Source organism: Phallusia mammillata, chromosome 2 (assembly GCF_965637545.1).
Source record: "Phallusia mammillata chromosome 2, kaPhaMamm4.hap1.1, whole genome shotgun sequence".
Lineage (NCBI taxonomy): Eukaryota > Metazoa > Chordata > Ascidiacea > Phlebobranchia > Ascidiidae > Phallusia > Phallusia mammillata.
Window position 1 is genome coordinate 24,871,839 of NC_137253.1, and position 17,146 is coordinate 24,888,984.

The following is a 17,146-nucleotide window of genomic DNA, read 5'->3' on the forward strand; positions in this document are numbered from 1 at the left end:
TACGCGCTGTGGCGTCTGGACACATTTTTTAATTAATTTTGTGCAACATAACAAGACCAAGTTTTTAGTACCGAGTGTATTTGAGCGAATGGTATATTTATTCACATGTCATTCCATTTTATAACAGTGAAGTTCATTTGCGAGCACATCGGGCTTTAAAAATATAAATTACTTATTTTCTTGTGGAACAAACAAACTAACGAAATTCAGTTTATTTCCTTCCTGCCAGCTGGTGCTTCTGCAGACATCTGAATTGAACAATTTCAACATGCGTTGTACTGAAACACCGAAAGGCTTGCATTAGCAGCCTACGATTCGTTAGCGCATGCGGCCATTGCAAGCTTGTCGGGGCCGGTAACAAAATGGCTATAGCTGCAACCTGCAGTTTAATATTTTATTGTTCGACCACAAGAGATAACAGTTTGTCAGATAAGCCTTCGTAATTATCTTCACACATGCCTGCCTGAAAGAGTTATTTTAGCGTTTGCTGTCTTGTAAATAGCCCAGCTACTATCATTGCCTAAGATACAATGGTTATTAGTCGCGTATGTAACTATCTGACCATACACTTCTTGCCGGTCGGCAAAAACGATTAAAGCAACACAGTCCAACCGCCAGAATATCATGAGATCTTATAAGACGCCGACCAGCCAAGAAAAAAAAGATTTTTACTGCGAATTTAAGCAACCAGACACAAAACAATAAATCTACAAAAATGGGTTTTATTACACAGGTTTTGGCAGGAAACAGTGCAATAAATTTGGAAAGAGCATCCTTAATGGAAACCGAAGTGAATAAATTACGTCACAGATTGGCGTCAACACAGTTGTAAAATGCCTTACGTTTGAAATATAGCCAACACGCTCTCCGTAATTCAATATCGCGTTTCTTTAAACACCTTGGCATACGTTTTCTTGTTTCTACTTGAAACTGGTGGTTTTCGTCTTATCCCTGTTATCGCTGCAGGAATGATGCGTCGAATTTTGAAAACAACGGATTACTGGTAAGTTTTAGTTAAGTCCAACGATTTCGATTTATAATCACTTATATCAGACACATGTTTGATGAAATGTTTGTTTTGTAAATTTATTGAGCAGAAGTATCTGGAAAGCGGCTTCCTTAGCTAACGCAGTAAAATGACATTTATAGGTGACGTAAAACCCGTGGACATCTCTTCGATTTTCAAAAAGGTTCTGTGAATTTGTGGATTTAAATTTAACAGCGACTCTACCTGGAGCTTAACTTGAAGGTAAGAGTTGTGTGGTCCTAACTTATTGTTTCGTCATTGTGGCCTAAGGCTAAGTCAGGGGTTCCCAAACTTTTTTGGTATGTGGCCCAAATGTCTATTTAATAGCGATTCGTGGCCCACCACGTGCTGTAAATTTGGGCACAAACAAAAAAAATACTCAAAAACAGGCGAAATGGTTTCTAGCAATTTATTTTTAATGAGATACATGCTCCTGAAATTCGGCTACAAGATTCGGAATTGTTTGCAAAAATTACGTTTTTCAAAACAAAGCGAATAATATCTACAACAGCATAACAAAACAGTAGAATCTATTCAAATGGCTCTGTGGCCCATTGAAAATGTCTTGGTCGCCTAGTACTGGGCCATGGCCCACAGTTTGGGAACCACTGGGCTAAGCGAATAAAATAAACCAACACAAAGTTGTGACAGTATCTTGTATTGTAATTTATCATTGTCAACGTTAAATAAAATCGCACGTAAAAATGCAAAAACATTTCTTAACGACAAATTCTGCGATCAACAAATATTTCTTTACAGGCCTATCGTGTCGACCCAGTGCACCAGTTGGTTTGCTTCGTCATGCTAGAAAAGTGCAGCGTCACGATTTTTCATCAATCACCTTTTCGACAAACTCACTGGTAAGCTTTGACACGTCACCGGGTGAAGGGAAAAGCTGGATTTGATCGAGATAGTGGAAAAACCTGAAGAAAAAGGCTTAATGTCATAAATGATGTGACTGTTTTGTGTGGGAGCAGTCCCTAATCTATGTCCCTGCTGGGTTTCGTACACTCAAAATGGACTGTCCAAATACTGTATAATCTATTATTCGCAATTATTAAGTTAAAATTCGAATTCTTATAGCTTTCTGCACTAGCATAAATTTGAGGCTGCCAAAATACATCAAAACAGCTATTTTCAAACGTATTGCTTAATAATACGTTATGAATTAGGGTTGCCATATTTTATGATACACAATCCCTGACAAAAATTTTCTTGGTTGCGTTAACCCAGTTTTTTTCTAACATTTTCGTTATTTTTTCTAAGCTGTCCCTTTTTCGAGGGCTCGCGGTCCGCAAGCCTGAATGTGTATTTCAGAAAAACGAAAGTTGATTGCAGGATTTTAGATAGTTATGCAAAATTGCGCATAACAATGATCCAAATCTGACATCACAGACAAGACAAAAAGCATTACAATTGTGCGCGAACAATTGCATTTTTGTTGGTTGTCATGCAATAAAGCCTATTGTTTAGCAATGGCAACGGTCGATCCTCACTTTCTCTTTGATTTAAACTTGTTCAGTTGCACAAACTGACGCCAAATATAAATATAGAATTACTTCCACCTTTCCGCGGTCCCCGCAAAACACCCTAAAGCAGGGGTCGGCAACCTTTTTTGCACTGCGGGCCGGTTTGAAACTAAAATTTTATATCACGGACCGGCCTTTAAAAATCACAAATAATCAGTACTGAAAACTAATGACAATTATTACAACTTGGATTAAAAGTGAACCTTGAGCAAGTTTTATGCGGCTCGGTAACAAACTCCTCACGGGCCGCGGACCAGTGGTTGCCGACGACTGCCCTAAAGGACCGCGGACCCCAGTTTGAGAACCGCTGCGTTAACCATTTTTGCGATCTAAACACTTCTATTCCGGAATAAATTTGGAATGTTCGGAAGTCACGGCGACACGAGAAAACGTTAGATACGGTGCTCTGATCCTTGTCAATTAACTTTCTGTGTAAGCTTCCGTTTAGTTAAGTTTATTGGGCTAAGCTCACTATTCTTACTATCCTTAAAACAATAAGCACATATATCAGGGGTCTCCAAACTTTACCACTCTAAAAACCATTCGGACCTATTTTACACAGAAAAAAACTAACAACGGGAGCCACAAAGACCTTTTTAAATTTGAAATAAAGTGCCACTAAAAAAACGTTTTTTGTCTCACGACATTCGACTTTTCGTTGTCAGTTAGTTCCTTGCATATTAGGTACACAGTTAAAGCAAATGAAATTTCCCACGTTCCAACGTAGCATCGAATGGTGTGTTTTCTTAAAACGCGGATTTTTATTTGTGCATTTAACGCGTACTGTTAGAGTTACACAACTAGTTACAAACAGGTACTGTTACGCGCGCACACACAATGCAAAACGAAACAGTAACTTTGTGCGTTAACTTGCGCGCTGCCAGTTTACCTCTTTACGTTTCATGGCATAGACGCGGTTGTAGCTAACTACAAGAAACTTTCTCTGTTGGTACATTAATTTCGTAGTATATATATATATATTTCTTAAATTCCTGACTTTTAAGTACATTTTAACATTTCTCCCTGACGCAGATTTAAACACTAAATTCCATGACATGTCAGGGAAAATCTTGACGTATGGCAACCCTATTATGAATCAAAAAATAAAATGGCGCGGTGCCTGCAGTGCGCCCTACAGCTTCATTTTTTTGGCATTTATGTAAAGATTTCCGCATAACACAGCGGCACACACCAGTTGTTCGAAGACTACATGTCGTGTTCCTGCAGAAAAATTTTAATCTCGGAGGAAAATTTTGAGCATGAGCTTAGGAACATGCATAAGAATTATTATTTACACAAAGGGGCAAAATTCTATCAAACGAACCTTCTAGAAGCCTTCGCGGCCTTTCGTCTTTCCTCAGTACGACAAACGAATCTCAAAGCCGGCAAATAGTCGAGGTGGAGGGAACGGCATAACTTTTGGGAAGCTTTTGAGTCATTACAGTAAGACAAACGATCAAACAAGGAATCGCTGTACCTGTAAAAACGTGAACGTTGCAAAACCATTTACTACAAGTGCATCTTAAGGCTTATGTTGTCGTTAAGTAGACAGACGGAAAATTACATGTCGGCAACAATTAATACGCAACGTTATATTCGCTACTTGTAAATCGCAGGTTTCGATAATGGGTTTGAAGTAGTTTTCTGAAAACTGTTTCAAAAATAAACTTAATTGGAGGTTATTTCTGCTAACTTAAGAATGGGATAATTTGCAAGTCATATAATGAGACTTGCCTTGTCCGGAAATCGCCAACATCCTCCAGCGATTTCATGTCTAATGGTTGATGTTGGATTTTGCACTGGATCCTTCGCAGATTTCGAACTCTTAACGAAGCTTGGCAATCGGCGAATATTGAAGCCACAGCAGCAGGCGGATCTGATACTTTGGTCACTGTACGTAAAATATAAAATTTATCATTTTTTCGCATTTAATATTTAGCGCTTAAAAACATTATGTCGCTAAATACCGGGCGCATGTGACTAATGTAGTTGTTTCCGAAATCGGTTGCGTGAGATAATGCCATGGGGTCCTTGTGGTAAATTTATAAGAGTCCGTTAAGACATAAAAACAATAAACTAGAGTGAATTTACCACAACAAAAGAGAAATTTGTTTACGTTTTTATGTCAATAGGAGTGTATTAAATCCGACCACGCCATATTCTTAAAATCAATATTGCAGTAACAATACAAACCTATATCATCTGAGAGCCCATCAAAAAGCTGGATGTGACCAGAATACTTTGAAGCAAAGGGATAGGTCTTTGTGTAGCTATAGCTCAACCGGTCACACAAGGAAACGTTGTCAAAATATTTCGACAAATCATGCAATAAAGCATTGCTAAATGAACTACTTGCAATGGGCAGGTTTTGGTCATTTCCTGAAGGGACCAGTGATGTTGGGTTGCCGTTGGAAATTATGCTTGCTGTGCTATCATCGTTGAAGCCGTATGCAAATGTTGTGGAGCCATAACTTGGCATGAGAGGTCGATTATAGGCGAGAGACAAAAAGTCAGTGTCAATGTCAGGATGACTTTGATTAAAGTTATCCTCCCAGGAGACTGGTGAGGAATCTGAAACAAAATTCAAATTTTTGTTCTATGTTTTTCAAATTCTCTATCATTCCAGTACTACCTGCAAATGTTTAAATACTAGATTTTTGATAGTTTAAACATTTTTGGTAGAGAGTGGTTTAAAATGAATTATCTACAGTTAATTGTTAACACTTAGGTTTTAAGTTTGGGCCGTTATTTTCACCATTAAGTTTAAGTTAATTGTTTAACAAACAGTAGCAGCACAATTGCACTAGCTTTTTCTACCAATTTTACTTTAAAATAGAATATAGTTGTAAAGTGCAACATATTTGAAGTCAAGGAAATTTTTTTTTACACAGTGGAGTCTGAAGTTTTTTAACTGAATCCACAACACTGGTTTAATGTTGTACCTTTTGGAACATGAATGGTAAGAGGTTGGTTTACATTCTCTGCTACTTGTGCTCCAGTCAGACTAAACCGAGATTGAAAAATCACATCAGGAAGATTATTTTGGATCATATGTGCAACAGAATCTTCCACAGACTGTAAACTGTCTTGCTCTATTGGAGACAGGATGTCGGCCAGGTTTTTTGAGGATTTTAAAATGTCCTCTACACCCCAACATTTGGATGTAAACCTGTCAATGGACAATTTGACAGGTGATGGAACTTTCGGTAAAGTGGAATTGGACTGTGACCTCCGTTTGGTCTTTGTCGGTTTTGATTTTTCTTGAGGTATTTGAGTCCAAAAATGCAAGGACATAACTGAGTGTCTGATGTCGCATTTCATACTAGATACAGCATCATCACAGTCTAATACATCCAAAGTTGACCCTTCATTTGATGCCACATCATGTAGTAGGCTACAAAGCTTTTTCTAAAGAAAGTAATTTTGCACAATAAAAACATGAACTATACATACGAAAGACAATTAAGCACAACACTTCGATATTAAACAAGAAAACAGCTAGAAAATGTTATCTAGGCAAAAATTACGACTGTCACACCTTCGAGGCAGCAGATACATAAGATGCAATGTAGTTTCCCGTCAAGTTTTGCAGTGCTGATTTCTTAGTGGTTGTTAGTAAAATAGGCCGCTTGCTAATGCTTGAGAATGACTGAACAGCCGACCAAAATCCTCGATCATTTTCAAGTATTGCCTCCACCTTAAAAGTAATTGATGGGTATTGACAATGTTCAGCCAGCCACCAAAAATAGTTGTTTACAAGCAGCCCTTACTTTTATCAACAAACACAGATTTCAGTCATGTACTCAATTTACCTCATCAAAAAGAATTAATGAATTTTGATCCTTTGCTGATGGAATGCTTAATGGAGTCGATTTTTGAGTCTGCTTCTTAAAAAAACTTTCCATCCCCTTACATGTTGCTGTTTTTACTAAATCTGAAAACAGTTCTTAAAATGTAACTCTAAAAACAGATAAATGTAAAGTTTTAAAAAATCATTGATATTTTTACTTGTTTTGGGAGCAGTGGTTTCCTTATTAGATTGCTTCAAAATTAAATGGGATTGAGTTGCTTCTTGTAGTTGGGCCATGACTTGTTTGTAACTTCTTTGACAGGAAGCATTGATTTCTAAAACCTGATTAAAAACAGCAATAACCTTCAGTTAGATGTAGAGATGGACTGATGTAGCTTTTTAAGACTGATACCGATATGTGTTATCGGTAGTTAAGTAGGGTGATAACCGATACTTAAAGCTGATACTTTATTTATAGTAAAAGGCCAAAATCTGTGCCTTCTTAGCCGCTAAAAAACTCCAACACTGTTTAGAATGTGATCGTTGGGTGATTGTACCATACCAATACCTTAATCGGTAAAATGCTAAATATTGGTGCGATAATAATCTCTAGTTAGACGAATTAAGTGTTTTTAGAAGTATTGGCTAACTGACGAAGTAAACTTAAAATTTCCTTACCTTAAAGCCCAGTTCATTTGCACATGTGTAAGCAGTGACAGTTTTTCCACAACCTGTAGGACCGACAAGCACAAATGTATTACACAGACCATGCCCCCTTGAATCCTCATCAGATAAGCGAAAGTCACTGTCTGATGATGAGCCACTGGATTTCTCTGCAAATAAAAAACAATAGTTTTTAAGACTTGAGGCCATGTTTTCAAGTTTCTGTGTACGAAGCATGTTGGCAAGCAAAGCCAATACCATTTTTAAAGTTAAAGTAAATTGACATGCAGTGTTCACTGTTGCCCATCCCTGCAATACATCAAAAATGCCAAAAATTACATCTGAAGTGAAGATAGTTATATTTTTTAAAATAAATCCATTGTCTTTACTTTTCTTTTTGTTTTGTTGTCTTTCAGCTTGTTTTCGCAAGGAAACGCTTTCCTTTTCAATCACTTCTTTCCATTCCTTTAACCATTTTTGCAATTTCAAAACCGTAGACTGGTTGACAAGTAGATCAACTGGTGACTTTGGTTTATGTTTTTCAGCCCATAGTGGTGTCTCTGAAACAAAGCGATGTAATGAGAAAACATGGAACAGAAGAGAACCTGTTTTTGTACAAACACAAAAACTTTTTAGAGGGTATTGTAGACAATTCATGACACATATGACACTAAAAAGTCATTCATGTGGGACAGACATATTAGAACACAAAACACATAGAAAAACTAAATAACTTCAATGATCACACACGGTATTTACCCACATGTTAAGGTGTAAAAAAATAATGCATGCAATGATGTTGTATACTATTGTCCTAAACCACTTCTTTATGTTACACAGTACAACTATTTGTCAATAATTGTTAGTCAAGCAAATAATATAACTGATATGTTGACATGTTAAGCCAGCTTGCAAAAGTAAATTTAATTGTGAAATAAATCAACAAGCATGGGTGTGGAAACGATATTGGTATGAAATTAAATTGTAAGCTATTTATATATTATGAGCAGCGGCTTACAAATGAATAAATACATTACAATGATTTTTGAAAATGATAATATTAAACACTCTTACCTTCCTGAGGTACTTCACATGATACAGTATCAGTGTTGGCAGAGGGCTTTTTTGTGACTACATTTTTCTGGATTTGAGGTGGTTTAATCACTTTAATTTCTATTACGTCTGAAGATGACCTTCTGTGTTTGGTTTTGGCAGTCTTCTTAGTTTTCTTGGAGACAGTATTCTGTTCTGGTAAACTTTTTGGTTGCGGCTTTTTAGTTTTAGCTGTCTTTGGAGCAACATTATCATCAATGCACACAACATCTCCATCATTTGATTTCTTTCGCTTTGATGCAGTATTGGAGTCTGTTGTTGTACTATGCTTTCTCTTTCCAGTTTGTGCAAAAAATTGCTTGTGCTTGGTTTTTGTTCTGTTAGGTTGGATATGATGTAAATCATTGTTCACTAAAGGGTTTGACTTCTTGGGAACAATTATGTCAGAATTCACAAAGTCCATGAAAGATATCACCACAGGTGAGTTTTCTTTTAAACCGTTCGCTTTAGACATTCTTGTGACAGTTTGTTTTGTTTCTGGTAAATGAACCATTGACATTTACAATGACATTCTGATTCTGAAATTATTTAAAAGCAAACTGGCATACTAAAAAAGTTGTTCTGCTTCTGACTTTCTGTCGATTAGAATTTATCTTAATAATACAATTTATTAAACGTTTACAAGTCCTGCAAGTTGTGTTCGACATAAACTTACGTTTTAGATTCTAAATTACCTCGTTTTTAGTGAGTTAAAATAGATTTAGAGCTTAACAATTTCGTAAAAAATACCCGCCAAATTCATTCAACTGCAAAAATTCTATGTTAACGTTCGTGTTCAGTCGAGCGTCAAATTCAATTCTTTAACAGTTCACATAGTAGTACGGTGTCGGTTGTCTGCTTAAAAATACACCATGCCAGTACTTTTCCACCTGTGGGATGGTACGCACTTGTGCTGATGACAAAAACTGCAGTGTGGATGACAAACGTGGTGCGGAAACTGCCTTTTTTATTGCATGGAATTAATGCCTTAAATTTCATTTTGAATTACAATTTATTAACAAAATTTTAAATGAAGATAGTAGTAAATACTATCAGTACAGACTCAAATTTGCAACAAGTTCCTGAAGTGGAAATTTCTCTCCCTTAAGGCTATTGAACTTTTAAGTTCGGTTGAGCTAAGCTTCTAAGGAAATTACTGCCAGACACCCCTTGAAAAAAGCCACAATTCATCAATGGAAAAGCATAAGCTAAAAAGACACAGATACACTAAACCAGTGGTTCTTAACCTTTTTATCACGGCCGAACCCCTACTATATACTTCAGCCTTTGGTCGAACCCCAAAGTTACATTTTAGGTTTTTAACCCAAAACCTATTCCCTTTGTTTGGTGGGTCGTAATTAGTTTTTGTTTAAGCGTAGTGGCAACAGTTACTGTTTGTCATTTTGTTAAATTCTGACATAATAATACAAGCAACTTGTTTCAGGGTTGCTTTAATTCCGGCAATTTTTATTTTTTATTTTTACCAAAATCAAGCATTGTATTTTTAACATCTGTACACAAACATGAAAAATATAAGTAATAAGTTTTTGCTGCCAACAAAATTTCGTTGTTTTTCTGCTCACGAGCAACGCTCACAGTGCTCTTTGTTGCGTCAAAAAAAGAAAACAAAACCTAAGTGCAGGGGTGCACAACCATTTTGCTACGACAGCCGCATCGCAGATTCTTATTTCACCAACGGCCACCATTTACCTGCTTTTTTGTTTTAAAATACTTGGTATATACATATATACAGTCAAACTTCGATACTATGCCACCTTGCTATTATGCCACCCTCGCTGCTATACCATTTTTGATCGTCACCAACTAAATTCAATAGAAAATATATTTACTATGCCACCCCTTACCCTTGATACTATGACACATGAGAGTACAGTACTGTATTAACGGTCTGGTTATGGATTGAAAAATTGGGCCTTCTGACAACTTTCGGTTTGAGCTCATGATAAAACAGAGAAAACACGAAAAACAAATCGTTGAATAAACAAACATGGTCATGTTAAGAGGTTTCACGGCTTTGCAGCGAGTTATGTAAACGCCGTTCTGTGCTTGCGTCACGGCAAAACTAACAGATCTTGTTTGTTCTAGGCACGATCTATCCGTATTATGGAATAAATTCTACTGTATACTGTAATAAATTATACTGTATACTGTAATAAATTATACTGTATACTGTAATAAATTATAATCGTACAACAAAACGTGGCATTACGGTACATTGTCACGTCACAAGGCTATGTTTAAAAACAACCCTCGCTATTATGCCACTCCGCTACTATGCCACTTTCTCTCGGTCCCAAAGGGTGGCATAGTATCGAAGTTGGACTGTATATATCATCTATTAGATTCTAATAGCGCTCAAAAAGCCCAGATTAATTTCAAGCTTGGTGCACAGACTGATCTGCACGGTATAAAGATCAGTCCTAAGTGTTTATGATGTCATATTCGATATTGTGATGCTTGTGGTACCTGATTAGTTCGAATTTTTATAGGCGTACAAAAAGTCTGACGCATATGGTTATTAGGCTGGTAATATTCTTTTTAGTTCCGCAAAAACTGTTTAGAGCAGTTTAAAAATCTACGTCTCGGCCGCCTGTACATATATTTTAATAAACATGTTCATGGCCGCACAAACACGACTGCGGCGCCATACGGCCGTACGGCCGCAGGTTGTGCACCCCTGCATTGGTGCAACCTTCCAGCGTTTTGATATTTGGCAAATGGACATGCCATTTTAGCCACTATAGACCCTAAAGTTTGACGAAAACGAGTATTTGTATTATACTCCAAAAAGACCTTCGTCGAACCCCTGATTCGGCTTTGTCGAACCCCTGGGGTTCGATCGAACCCCGGTTAAGAACCACTGCACTAAACATTCTGAACATAAAAACAAGTCGGTATCGTTCTTCAAACAACAAACACGAGATTTCGCTGAGCAACAGCAACAATTCGAACAATTAATAATGGCACGCCCCCATCAATCTTTCGTTGTAGTATCTCTAAAATAGCTCATATCCTTTTGTCTCAAAGGAAGCCATTTACCTTGGGAGAAAGTGTCACATTTTGGACAATGGATTGACATACACAAAGCATCCACATGCTGAGGAAAACATTGCAGTATCAAAAACAAACGATAATTTTGTTTTGCTATTGTTCAAACCAACTGTTTAATGTAGGGCTGGGGAACCTGGGGCCTTTTAGGGCACTAAGTGCGGCCTCCGATGTCAAAATATATTTGAGGATGTTTATATTACGGACTGCACCAGGTGCTGAAAATAGGCAGAAACGTATTTTTTAACCTTTATTCCACATTACAACTTGATCAGTTCTATAGGGCAGCGGTTTTCAAACTAGAGTCAAATGGTCCCGTAGTGGTACACAAAGCGATTTCCGTAGGACTGCCAAGCCCGAGGTTCTATAATCTTACTTGCGTTGCAAAATAACAATTGTTTGCGCATAATGGAATGTATTAAACTCGTCTGTGATGTCACAAGCTGCTCTTAGATCGTTGATATTTGTAAACAAGCGAGTTTCTAGGTTAAATAAATCCTGAATGTTGTGGTTAAAGTTGAAACTTGAAATGTAGTGAGGAATTTTATCAGCTTGGACGTAAGTTCTACAACTCTATGAGGTAATAGCAAAACGACCATTCTGTACGTCAAAAAGTTTGAACACCACTGGCCTTGGCCTGGAAAATAGTCTATGCGGCCTAAACGAGTGCCGATAAACCGTTTGGTGGCCTTTGTAACCAAAAAAGGTTCCCCACCCCTGGTTTAATGGGTATTTAACAGCTTGCCCACCAGCTATAATCATAGTGTGACTGCATTTTGTGTTAAGTATTCTGCAGTTTAACTGCGTATTGCTGAGGCAAAAGCTCCTACGATTGGTCGATAAAAAGAGATTTCATTTGTGTCATAAAACAAATTTTATCAAAAAAATAATAAATCATGCAAAATATAATATACGCTCAAAAGTACCACAAGTAAAATAAAAAATATTTGTCCCAGCATTCGCTCATTGTTTTTCATTTTTAAACCTGCAGGACTCTGCTGAGGTTTTCTATTTTCTCAAGCAGAGTTTTATCCAACTCGATAAAACACATCTTTGGTGCTTCAACATGAACCAAAAAATATATATACTGCTCCGAGCATACGTGAAACGACATTCACAGTGTTTTTTTGCTACCCTAGGACTTGCCCTTCTAATCAGCGGTGCTTTGTCAGGTAAGTGATCAACTATTCCAATGTTGCATCCGTTTTATGACTTTCTTTCATATCATTTCAGGTTCTGTGGTGGACTTTTTCGGGAATTTCACTTCGGTATTTTGGCTTAATATGATTCTTGTCGGGACAACTTACATAATTTTTGCCGCGTGCGCTATGACTGCCTTTCTCCGCAACAATGGACAAATTGTATTTAGTAGAAGCAACAGCAATGAAGCAAACTGACTTTCGGTATTTAACGTTCTACTTGACGCAGGCATTTCTCGAAAACACTTAAATTGTGATCAAATTGTGCGCAAACAATCGCTGTTTTGTTAATTATGTAGTTGAATAATTGGACCATTGTTTCGTCACAGTAAAACAATCCGACCTCACTTAAGATTTTGGAAATTCTTTAGGCTCTTTGCAGCTCCCTGAGAAATCCCCAGTTTAGAAACTGCCGCTACATAGCAATGATCAAGTAATTAACTCACAATGATAGTGTGTGTAATCAGAAGACCAGGGTCCACACCCAACGCCTCAAAGGTCCGGATATAGGCTGCGGTCCGCTATTTGAGTAGTACTGCCATAGACCTTTGAAGGGCTTAATCAAGGGTAATCATTCACGCATAGGCGTCGAGTTTAACAAAAATGCAGGGTGGCGGACGTAAATTATGACGTCAGATGAAGTGACGTCACCAATGCGTACAACCACACGAGCTCCAACTATAAAATAGAATGCAACGTTATAGTCAATTTTTTTTTGAAATAACATTCATTTGAAACACTTTGCTTTAACGTTATTATCCAAAACAGGTTGAAGTTTCGGCACGTTTTGTTGCTTTTTCGCCATTACGCTTGTTTAAAAGCAAAAATGTTGCCAGATTTTACGATGTTTCGTACGATACCGCGGGTTGTAAAAGACCGAGTTGCCTTAGCTTCAAGAAAGGTAAACAATGTAAGCAGGTTTTTTTTAAGGTTTGGTTTGGGTGACCGCTAAGTAGTTTTAAGAGACCGCAAGTGTTTCATTTAAATACCAAAAAATAGCCATATTTGCTTAAACGAATTATTTATTAGGCTACTGGCAAATTTTGGGAAACCGCTGGAGAAATTTGGGGGACCGTTTCGGTCCCCCAAAACACCTTAAAAAAACACTGAATGTAAGCGTAATGATGCAATAGACATCACAAAAAACTTGGATTTCTCCATGAAAAAAAGAACAGCTGAGATGCGAAGTAACGGCATTGATGTAACATGCACAAGCCGCGAAAATGTTCTTACTTTATTCAAAGTTGTCAGATAGGCTCAGCCTTGCAGGTCGGTCGTTCAGAGTCTGCAATTTGGTTTTAGTCGTCTTCTTAGATTTCTTGGAACAATTCTGTCAGCCTTTACAAAGTCCATGAAAGATATCGCCACAGGCGACTTTCTGGTACAGTCAAACTTCGATACTATGCCACCCTTTGGGACCGAGAGAAAGTAGCATAGTAGCGAGGGTGGCATAATAGCGAGGGTTGTTTTTAAACATAGCCTTGTGACGTGACAATGTACTGTAATGCCACGTTTTGTTGTACGATTATAATTTATTACAGTACACAGTTTAATTTATTACAAAAATACGGATAGATCGTGCCTAGAACAAACAAGATCTGTTAGTTTTGCCGTGACACAAGCACAGAACGGCGTTTACATAACTCGCTGCAAAGCCGTGAAACCTCTTAACATGACCATGTTTGTTTATTCAACGATTTGTTTTTCGTGTTTTCTCAGTTTTATCATGAGCTCAAACCGAAAGTTGTCAGAAGGCCAAATTTTCAATCCATAACCAGACCATTAATACTGTAATACGGTACTCTCATGTGTCATAGTATCAAGGGTAAGGGGTGACATATATCCCGTTTCCATGGCCGTTGGTCCGATCGGACTTTTAAAAGTCCCATCGGACCTCCTCGCGAGTAGGTCCGCGAAAACGCTGAAAAAATTGCTGAGTCATTCCTTATTGCGTCCTATCGGACTGAAATAGCGGAAAAGTCCGATCGTACCAGCGGCCATGGAAACGGGATAATAGTAAATATATTTTCTATTGAATTTAGTTGGTGACGATCAAAAATGGTATAGCAGCGAGGGTGGCATAATAGTAAGGTGGCATAGTATCGAAGTTTGACTGTAACTGAACCATTGATATTTACAATAACATTCTGAAATTAGTTAAAAGCAAATCGGTATGCTAAAAAGTTGTTCTGCTTCTGACTTCCTGTCAACGATTAGAATTTATCTTAATGATACAATTTTTAAAGCGTCCACAAGTCATGCAAGTTGTGTTCGACCGAAACTTGCGTTTTAGATTCTAAATCACCTCATTGAGAGTGAGTTAAAATATATTTGGGGTTTAACAATTTCGTAAAAACTACCCGCTAAATTCATTGAATTACAACATTTCTATGCCAACGTTCGTGTTTAGTCGAGCGGCAAAATCGATTATATAACAGTTCACATAACAGTACGGTGTCGGTTGTCTGCTTAAAAATACCACCCGATTCGTCAACAAGTGCTCGATTAGAAGCGCTTGTGTTATGAAAAAATCCCCGTTTCTTATCGGGCGGTGTTATAATTTTAGAACATGTGTTATAACACAGCCCGATTTTATCGGCAATGGTAGTGAAGCATTAAATTTATTTTTTATTGAAAAATATTATATTTTCTGTGGAAATAATCGCCGGTGAAATGGGTTTTACATGAAATTGGCAGTTAAATGTGAACTGTTATGACAAAAGCAAACGCATTTTAAGCAGCGAAATAGCAGCAGTCCCAGATTCTCCTCGATTGTAAACTGTAAAATACAAAATGGGCAAAGGTTGTTGTATCTAATAGGCATCCATGTTCTGATAACAAATGGAGTAATAAAAAGTGACAGTTCAGGTGGGGGAAGCATTTCCAGTGCTTCATGAAGCAAACTAAGGCCCAGCACACTATCAAATGAAGGACTTGGGACATTGGATTTGAAAAGCAATGATACATGGTAAGTGGTTGTCAATTGTCATGATATGCTTGTCATTCTCAACTGTTTCTATTATTTTAGCAGATGGTCATTTGTTATTTTTTAGGCATGTTAAAAAAATATGGTAGCTCATCTCTAGTGTGATCCTGGTTTTGTAAAACATTGGCTTTCATTTCTACTGGCCTAACTCAAGCATTTTTGTGTAAACTCCTACTTGTCAAATTAAATGTTGCCTACACTTTTTCTTTTATTTTTTGTTGCAGTTCAACATCTGGAAAACTGAATAGAAGCAGAAAAAAGCAGCACAATCATTCCAAAGGTAATTCAAGATTGCCTTGGACAACATGGAAGAAAGTAATTGATTGTGGAAGAATGGTGTGGGTGAAATGAGCTCACTGAAGTGTCAGCTAAATCATTGATGCATACAAAATGCTTCTTGCCTCGCTTGCATGGGAACATTTTATTTTAAGATATTCACCACACACTTCAGTTTTACATGAATCGAAATATGTGTGTTTTTTGCCGCTGTACTACCCGAAGGCAGGTTTATTTAACAATTCTTGTGCCCAATTTAAAGCAAACTTGTTATGTTAGATGTGTTCAATGATTTGTTGGTGTTATTTTAATCTCGTACCCAAATTAAGGCAAACTTGTTGTGTTGGTTAGATGTGTTTAAACATTTGTTGGTATTAACGCTGTCTTACCTACATGACATAATCATGGCGTCGTTAAAAAAGCATCTTTTGGGTAAATATTTATACATTTTCACTTTGATGTAGACTCTTTCAGTAAAAGTGATTCATCAGACAGGAATGAAAAACCTTTATTTTCAACCAGTAATCTCTATGATACAACCTCATCTTTCACATGGTAGCTGGTTTAATTTTATTTCAGTAACTCGCAACACATTGCATTTTCAGCTGAACAATGTTGTTTCACCTTTTTTGTTTCTCAGTCTGTTCACTTGATGACCCCTTTTTAGTGTACTCATTGTAAATGCAGGTTTTTGCTTGATAAATCAATCTTCTAATTATTTATCCTCTTCACATTTATTTCTTCTTTCATATAACTGTGGCACCCAATATGAGTATGTTATTGTGTGGAAATTGGGTTTATGAGGTGCTTTATTTTTTCATTAATAAAATGTTGCCCTTAACTGTGCATTTGTTATTTCATCATTTTAAGTACTAGTATTAACTGGTTTAAAATCACAAAGGGCTTGATGTAAACAAAAACGGTTTCACAGGTCAACTCTAAACTACATCTAGTAAACGCATAAAAAATATCTTTAGAATCTAACCACCACATGATAAATGAGAGGCGTACATCATAAGCGAACGAAGGGCATGACCGCTTTAAAATGATTTTTCGCGCTGACGACCTTTGTAGCATATACAGGCTCCAGATCACAAACGGATTAAGATAAATGAAAACGGTTTTCACAGGTCAACTCTAAAATACATCTAGTAAACACATACCAAATATCTTCAGAATCTAACCACCACATGATAAATGAGAGACGTACATCATAAGCGAACGAAGGGCATGACCGCTTTAAAATAATCTTATGCGCTGACGACCTTTGTAGCATATACAGGCTCCAGATCACAAACGGATTAAGATAAATGAAAACGGTTTTCACAGGTCAACTCTAAAATACATCTAGTAAACGCATAAAAAATATCTTTAGAATCTAACCACCACATGATAAATGAGAGGCGTACATCATAAGCGAACGAAGGGCATGACCGCTTTAAAATGATTTTTTGCGCTGACGACCCTTGTAGCATATACAGGCTCCAGATCACAAACGGTTTAAGGTAAACAAAA

At 37.2% G+C, this 17,146-nt stretch overlaps 1 protein-coding gene and 1 long non-coding RNA gene across 2 annotated transcripts; one reads left to right on the top strand and one right to left on the bottom strand.

Annotated features, from left to right (window-relative positions):
* Window positions 1-1,669: 1,669 nt before the first annotated feature.
* LOC145212267 (ATPase family AAA domain-containing protein 5-like) lies at window positions 1,670-8,754 on the bottom strand. Its single transcript, XM_080080347.1, has 11 exons — window positions 8,084-8,754; window positions 7,399-7,569; window positions 7,025-7,179; window positions 6,565-6,688; window positions 6,369-6,490; window positions 6,095-6,253; window positions 5,499-5,964; window positions 4,750-5,127; window positions 4,291-4,447; window positions 3,881-4,033; window positions 1,670-1,950 (listed from the first exon to the last, which is right to left on the bottom strand). Exons 1-11 carry the CDS (start codon window positions 8,619-8,621, stop codon window positions 1,848-1,850), a joined length of 2,526 nt encoding a protein of 841 aa, XP_079936473.1. The 5' UTR covers window positions 8,622-8,754; the 3' UTR covers window positions 1,670-1,847.
* Window positions 8,755-14,771: 6,017 nt separating this feature from the next.
* LOC145212295 (uncharacterized) lies at window positions 14,772-16,477 on the top strand. Its single transcript, XR_013856669.1, has 2 exons — window positions 14,772-15,337; window positions 15,580-16,477. It is a non-coding gene; the product is annotated as an uncharacterized LOC145212295 (long non-coding RNA).
* Window positions 16,478-17,146: the final 669 nt, after the last annotated feature.

What these genes read in the sequence shown, in the direction of transcription:
- LOC145212267 (XM_080080347.1), bottom strand. Translation starts at nt 8,621, where the DNA reads ATGTCAATGGTTCATTTACCAGAAACAAAACAAACTGTCACAAGAATG. An exon ending in ACAACAAAACAAAAAGAAAA is followed by an intron (nt 7,180 to 7,398) that starts GTAAAGACAATG and finishes TTTTATTTGCAG; the next exon opens with AGAAATCCAGTGGCTCATCA. An exon ending in GTTGGCGATTTCCGGACAAG is followed by an intron (nt 4,034 to 4,290) that starts GCAAGTCTCATT and finishes ACGTTTTTACAG; the next exon opens with GTACAGCGATTCCTTGTTTG.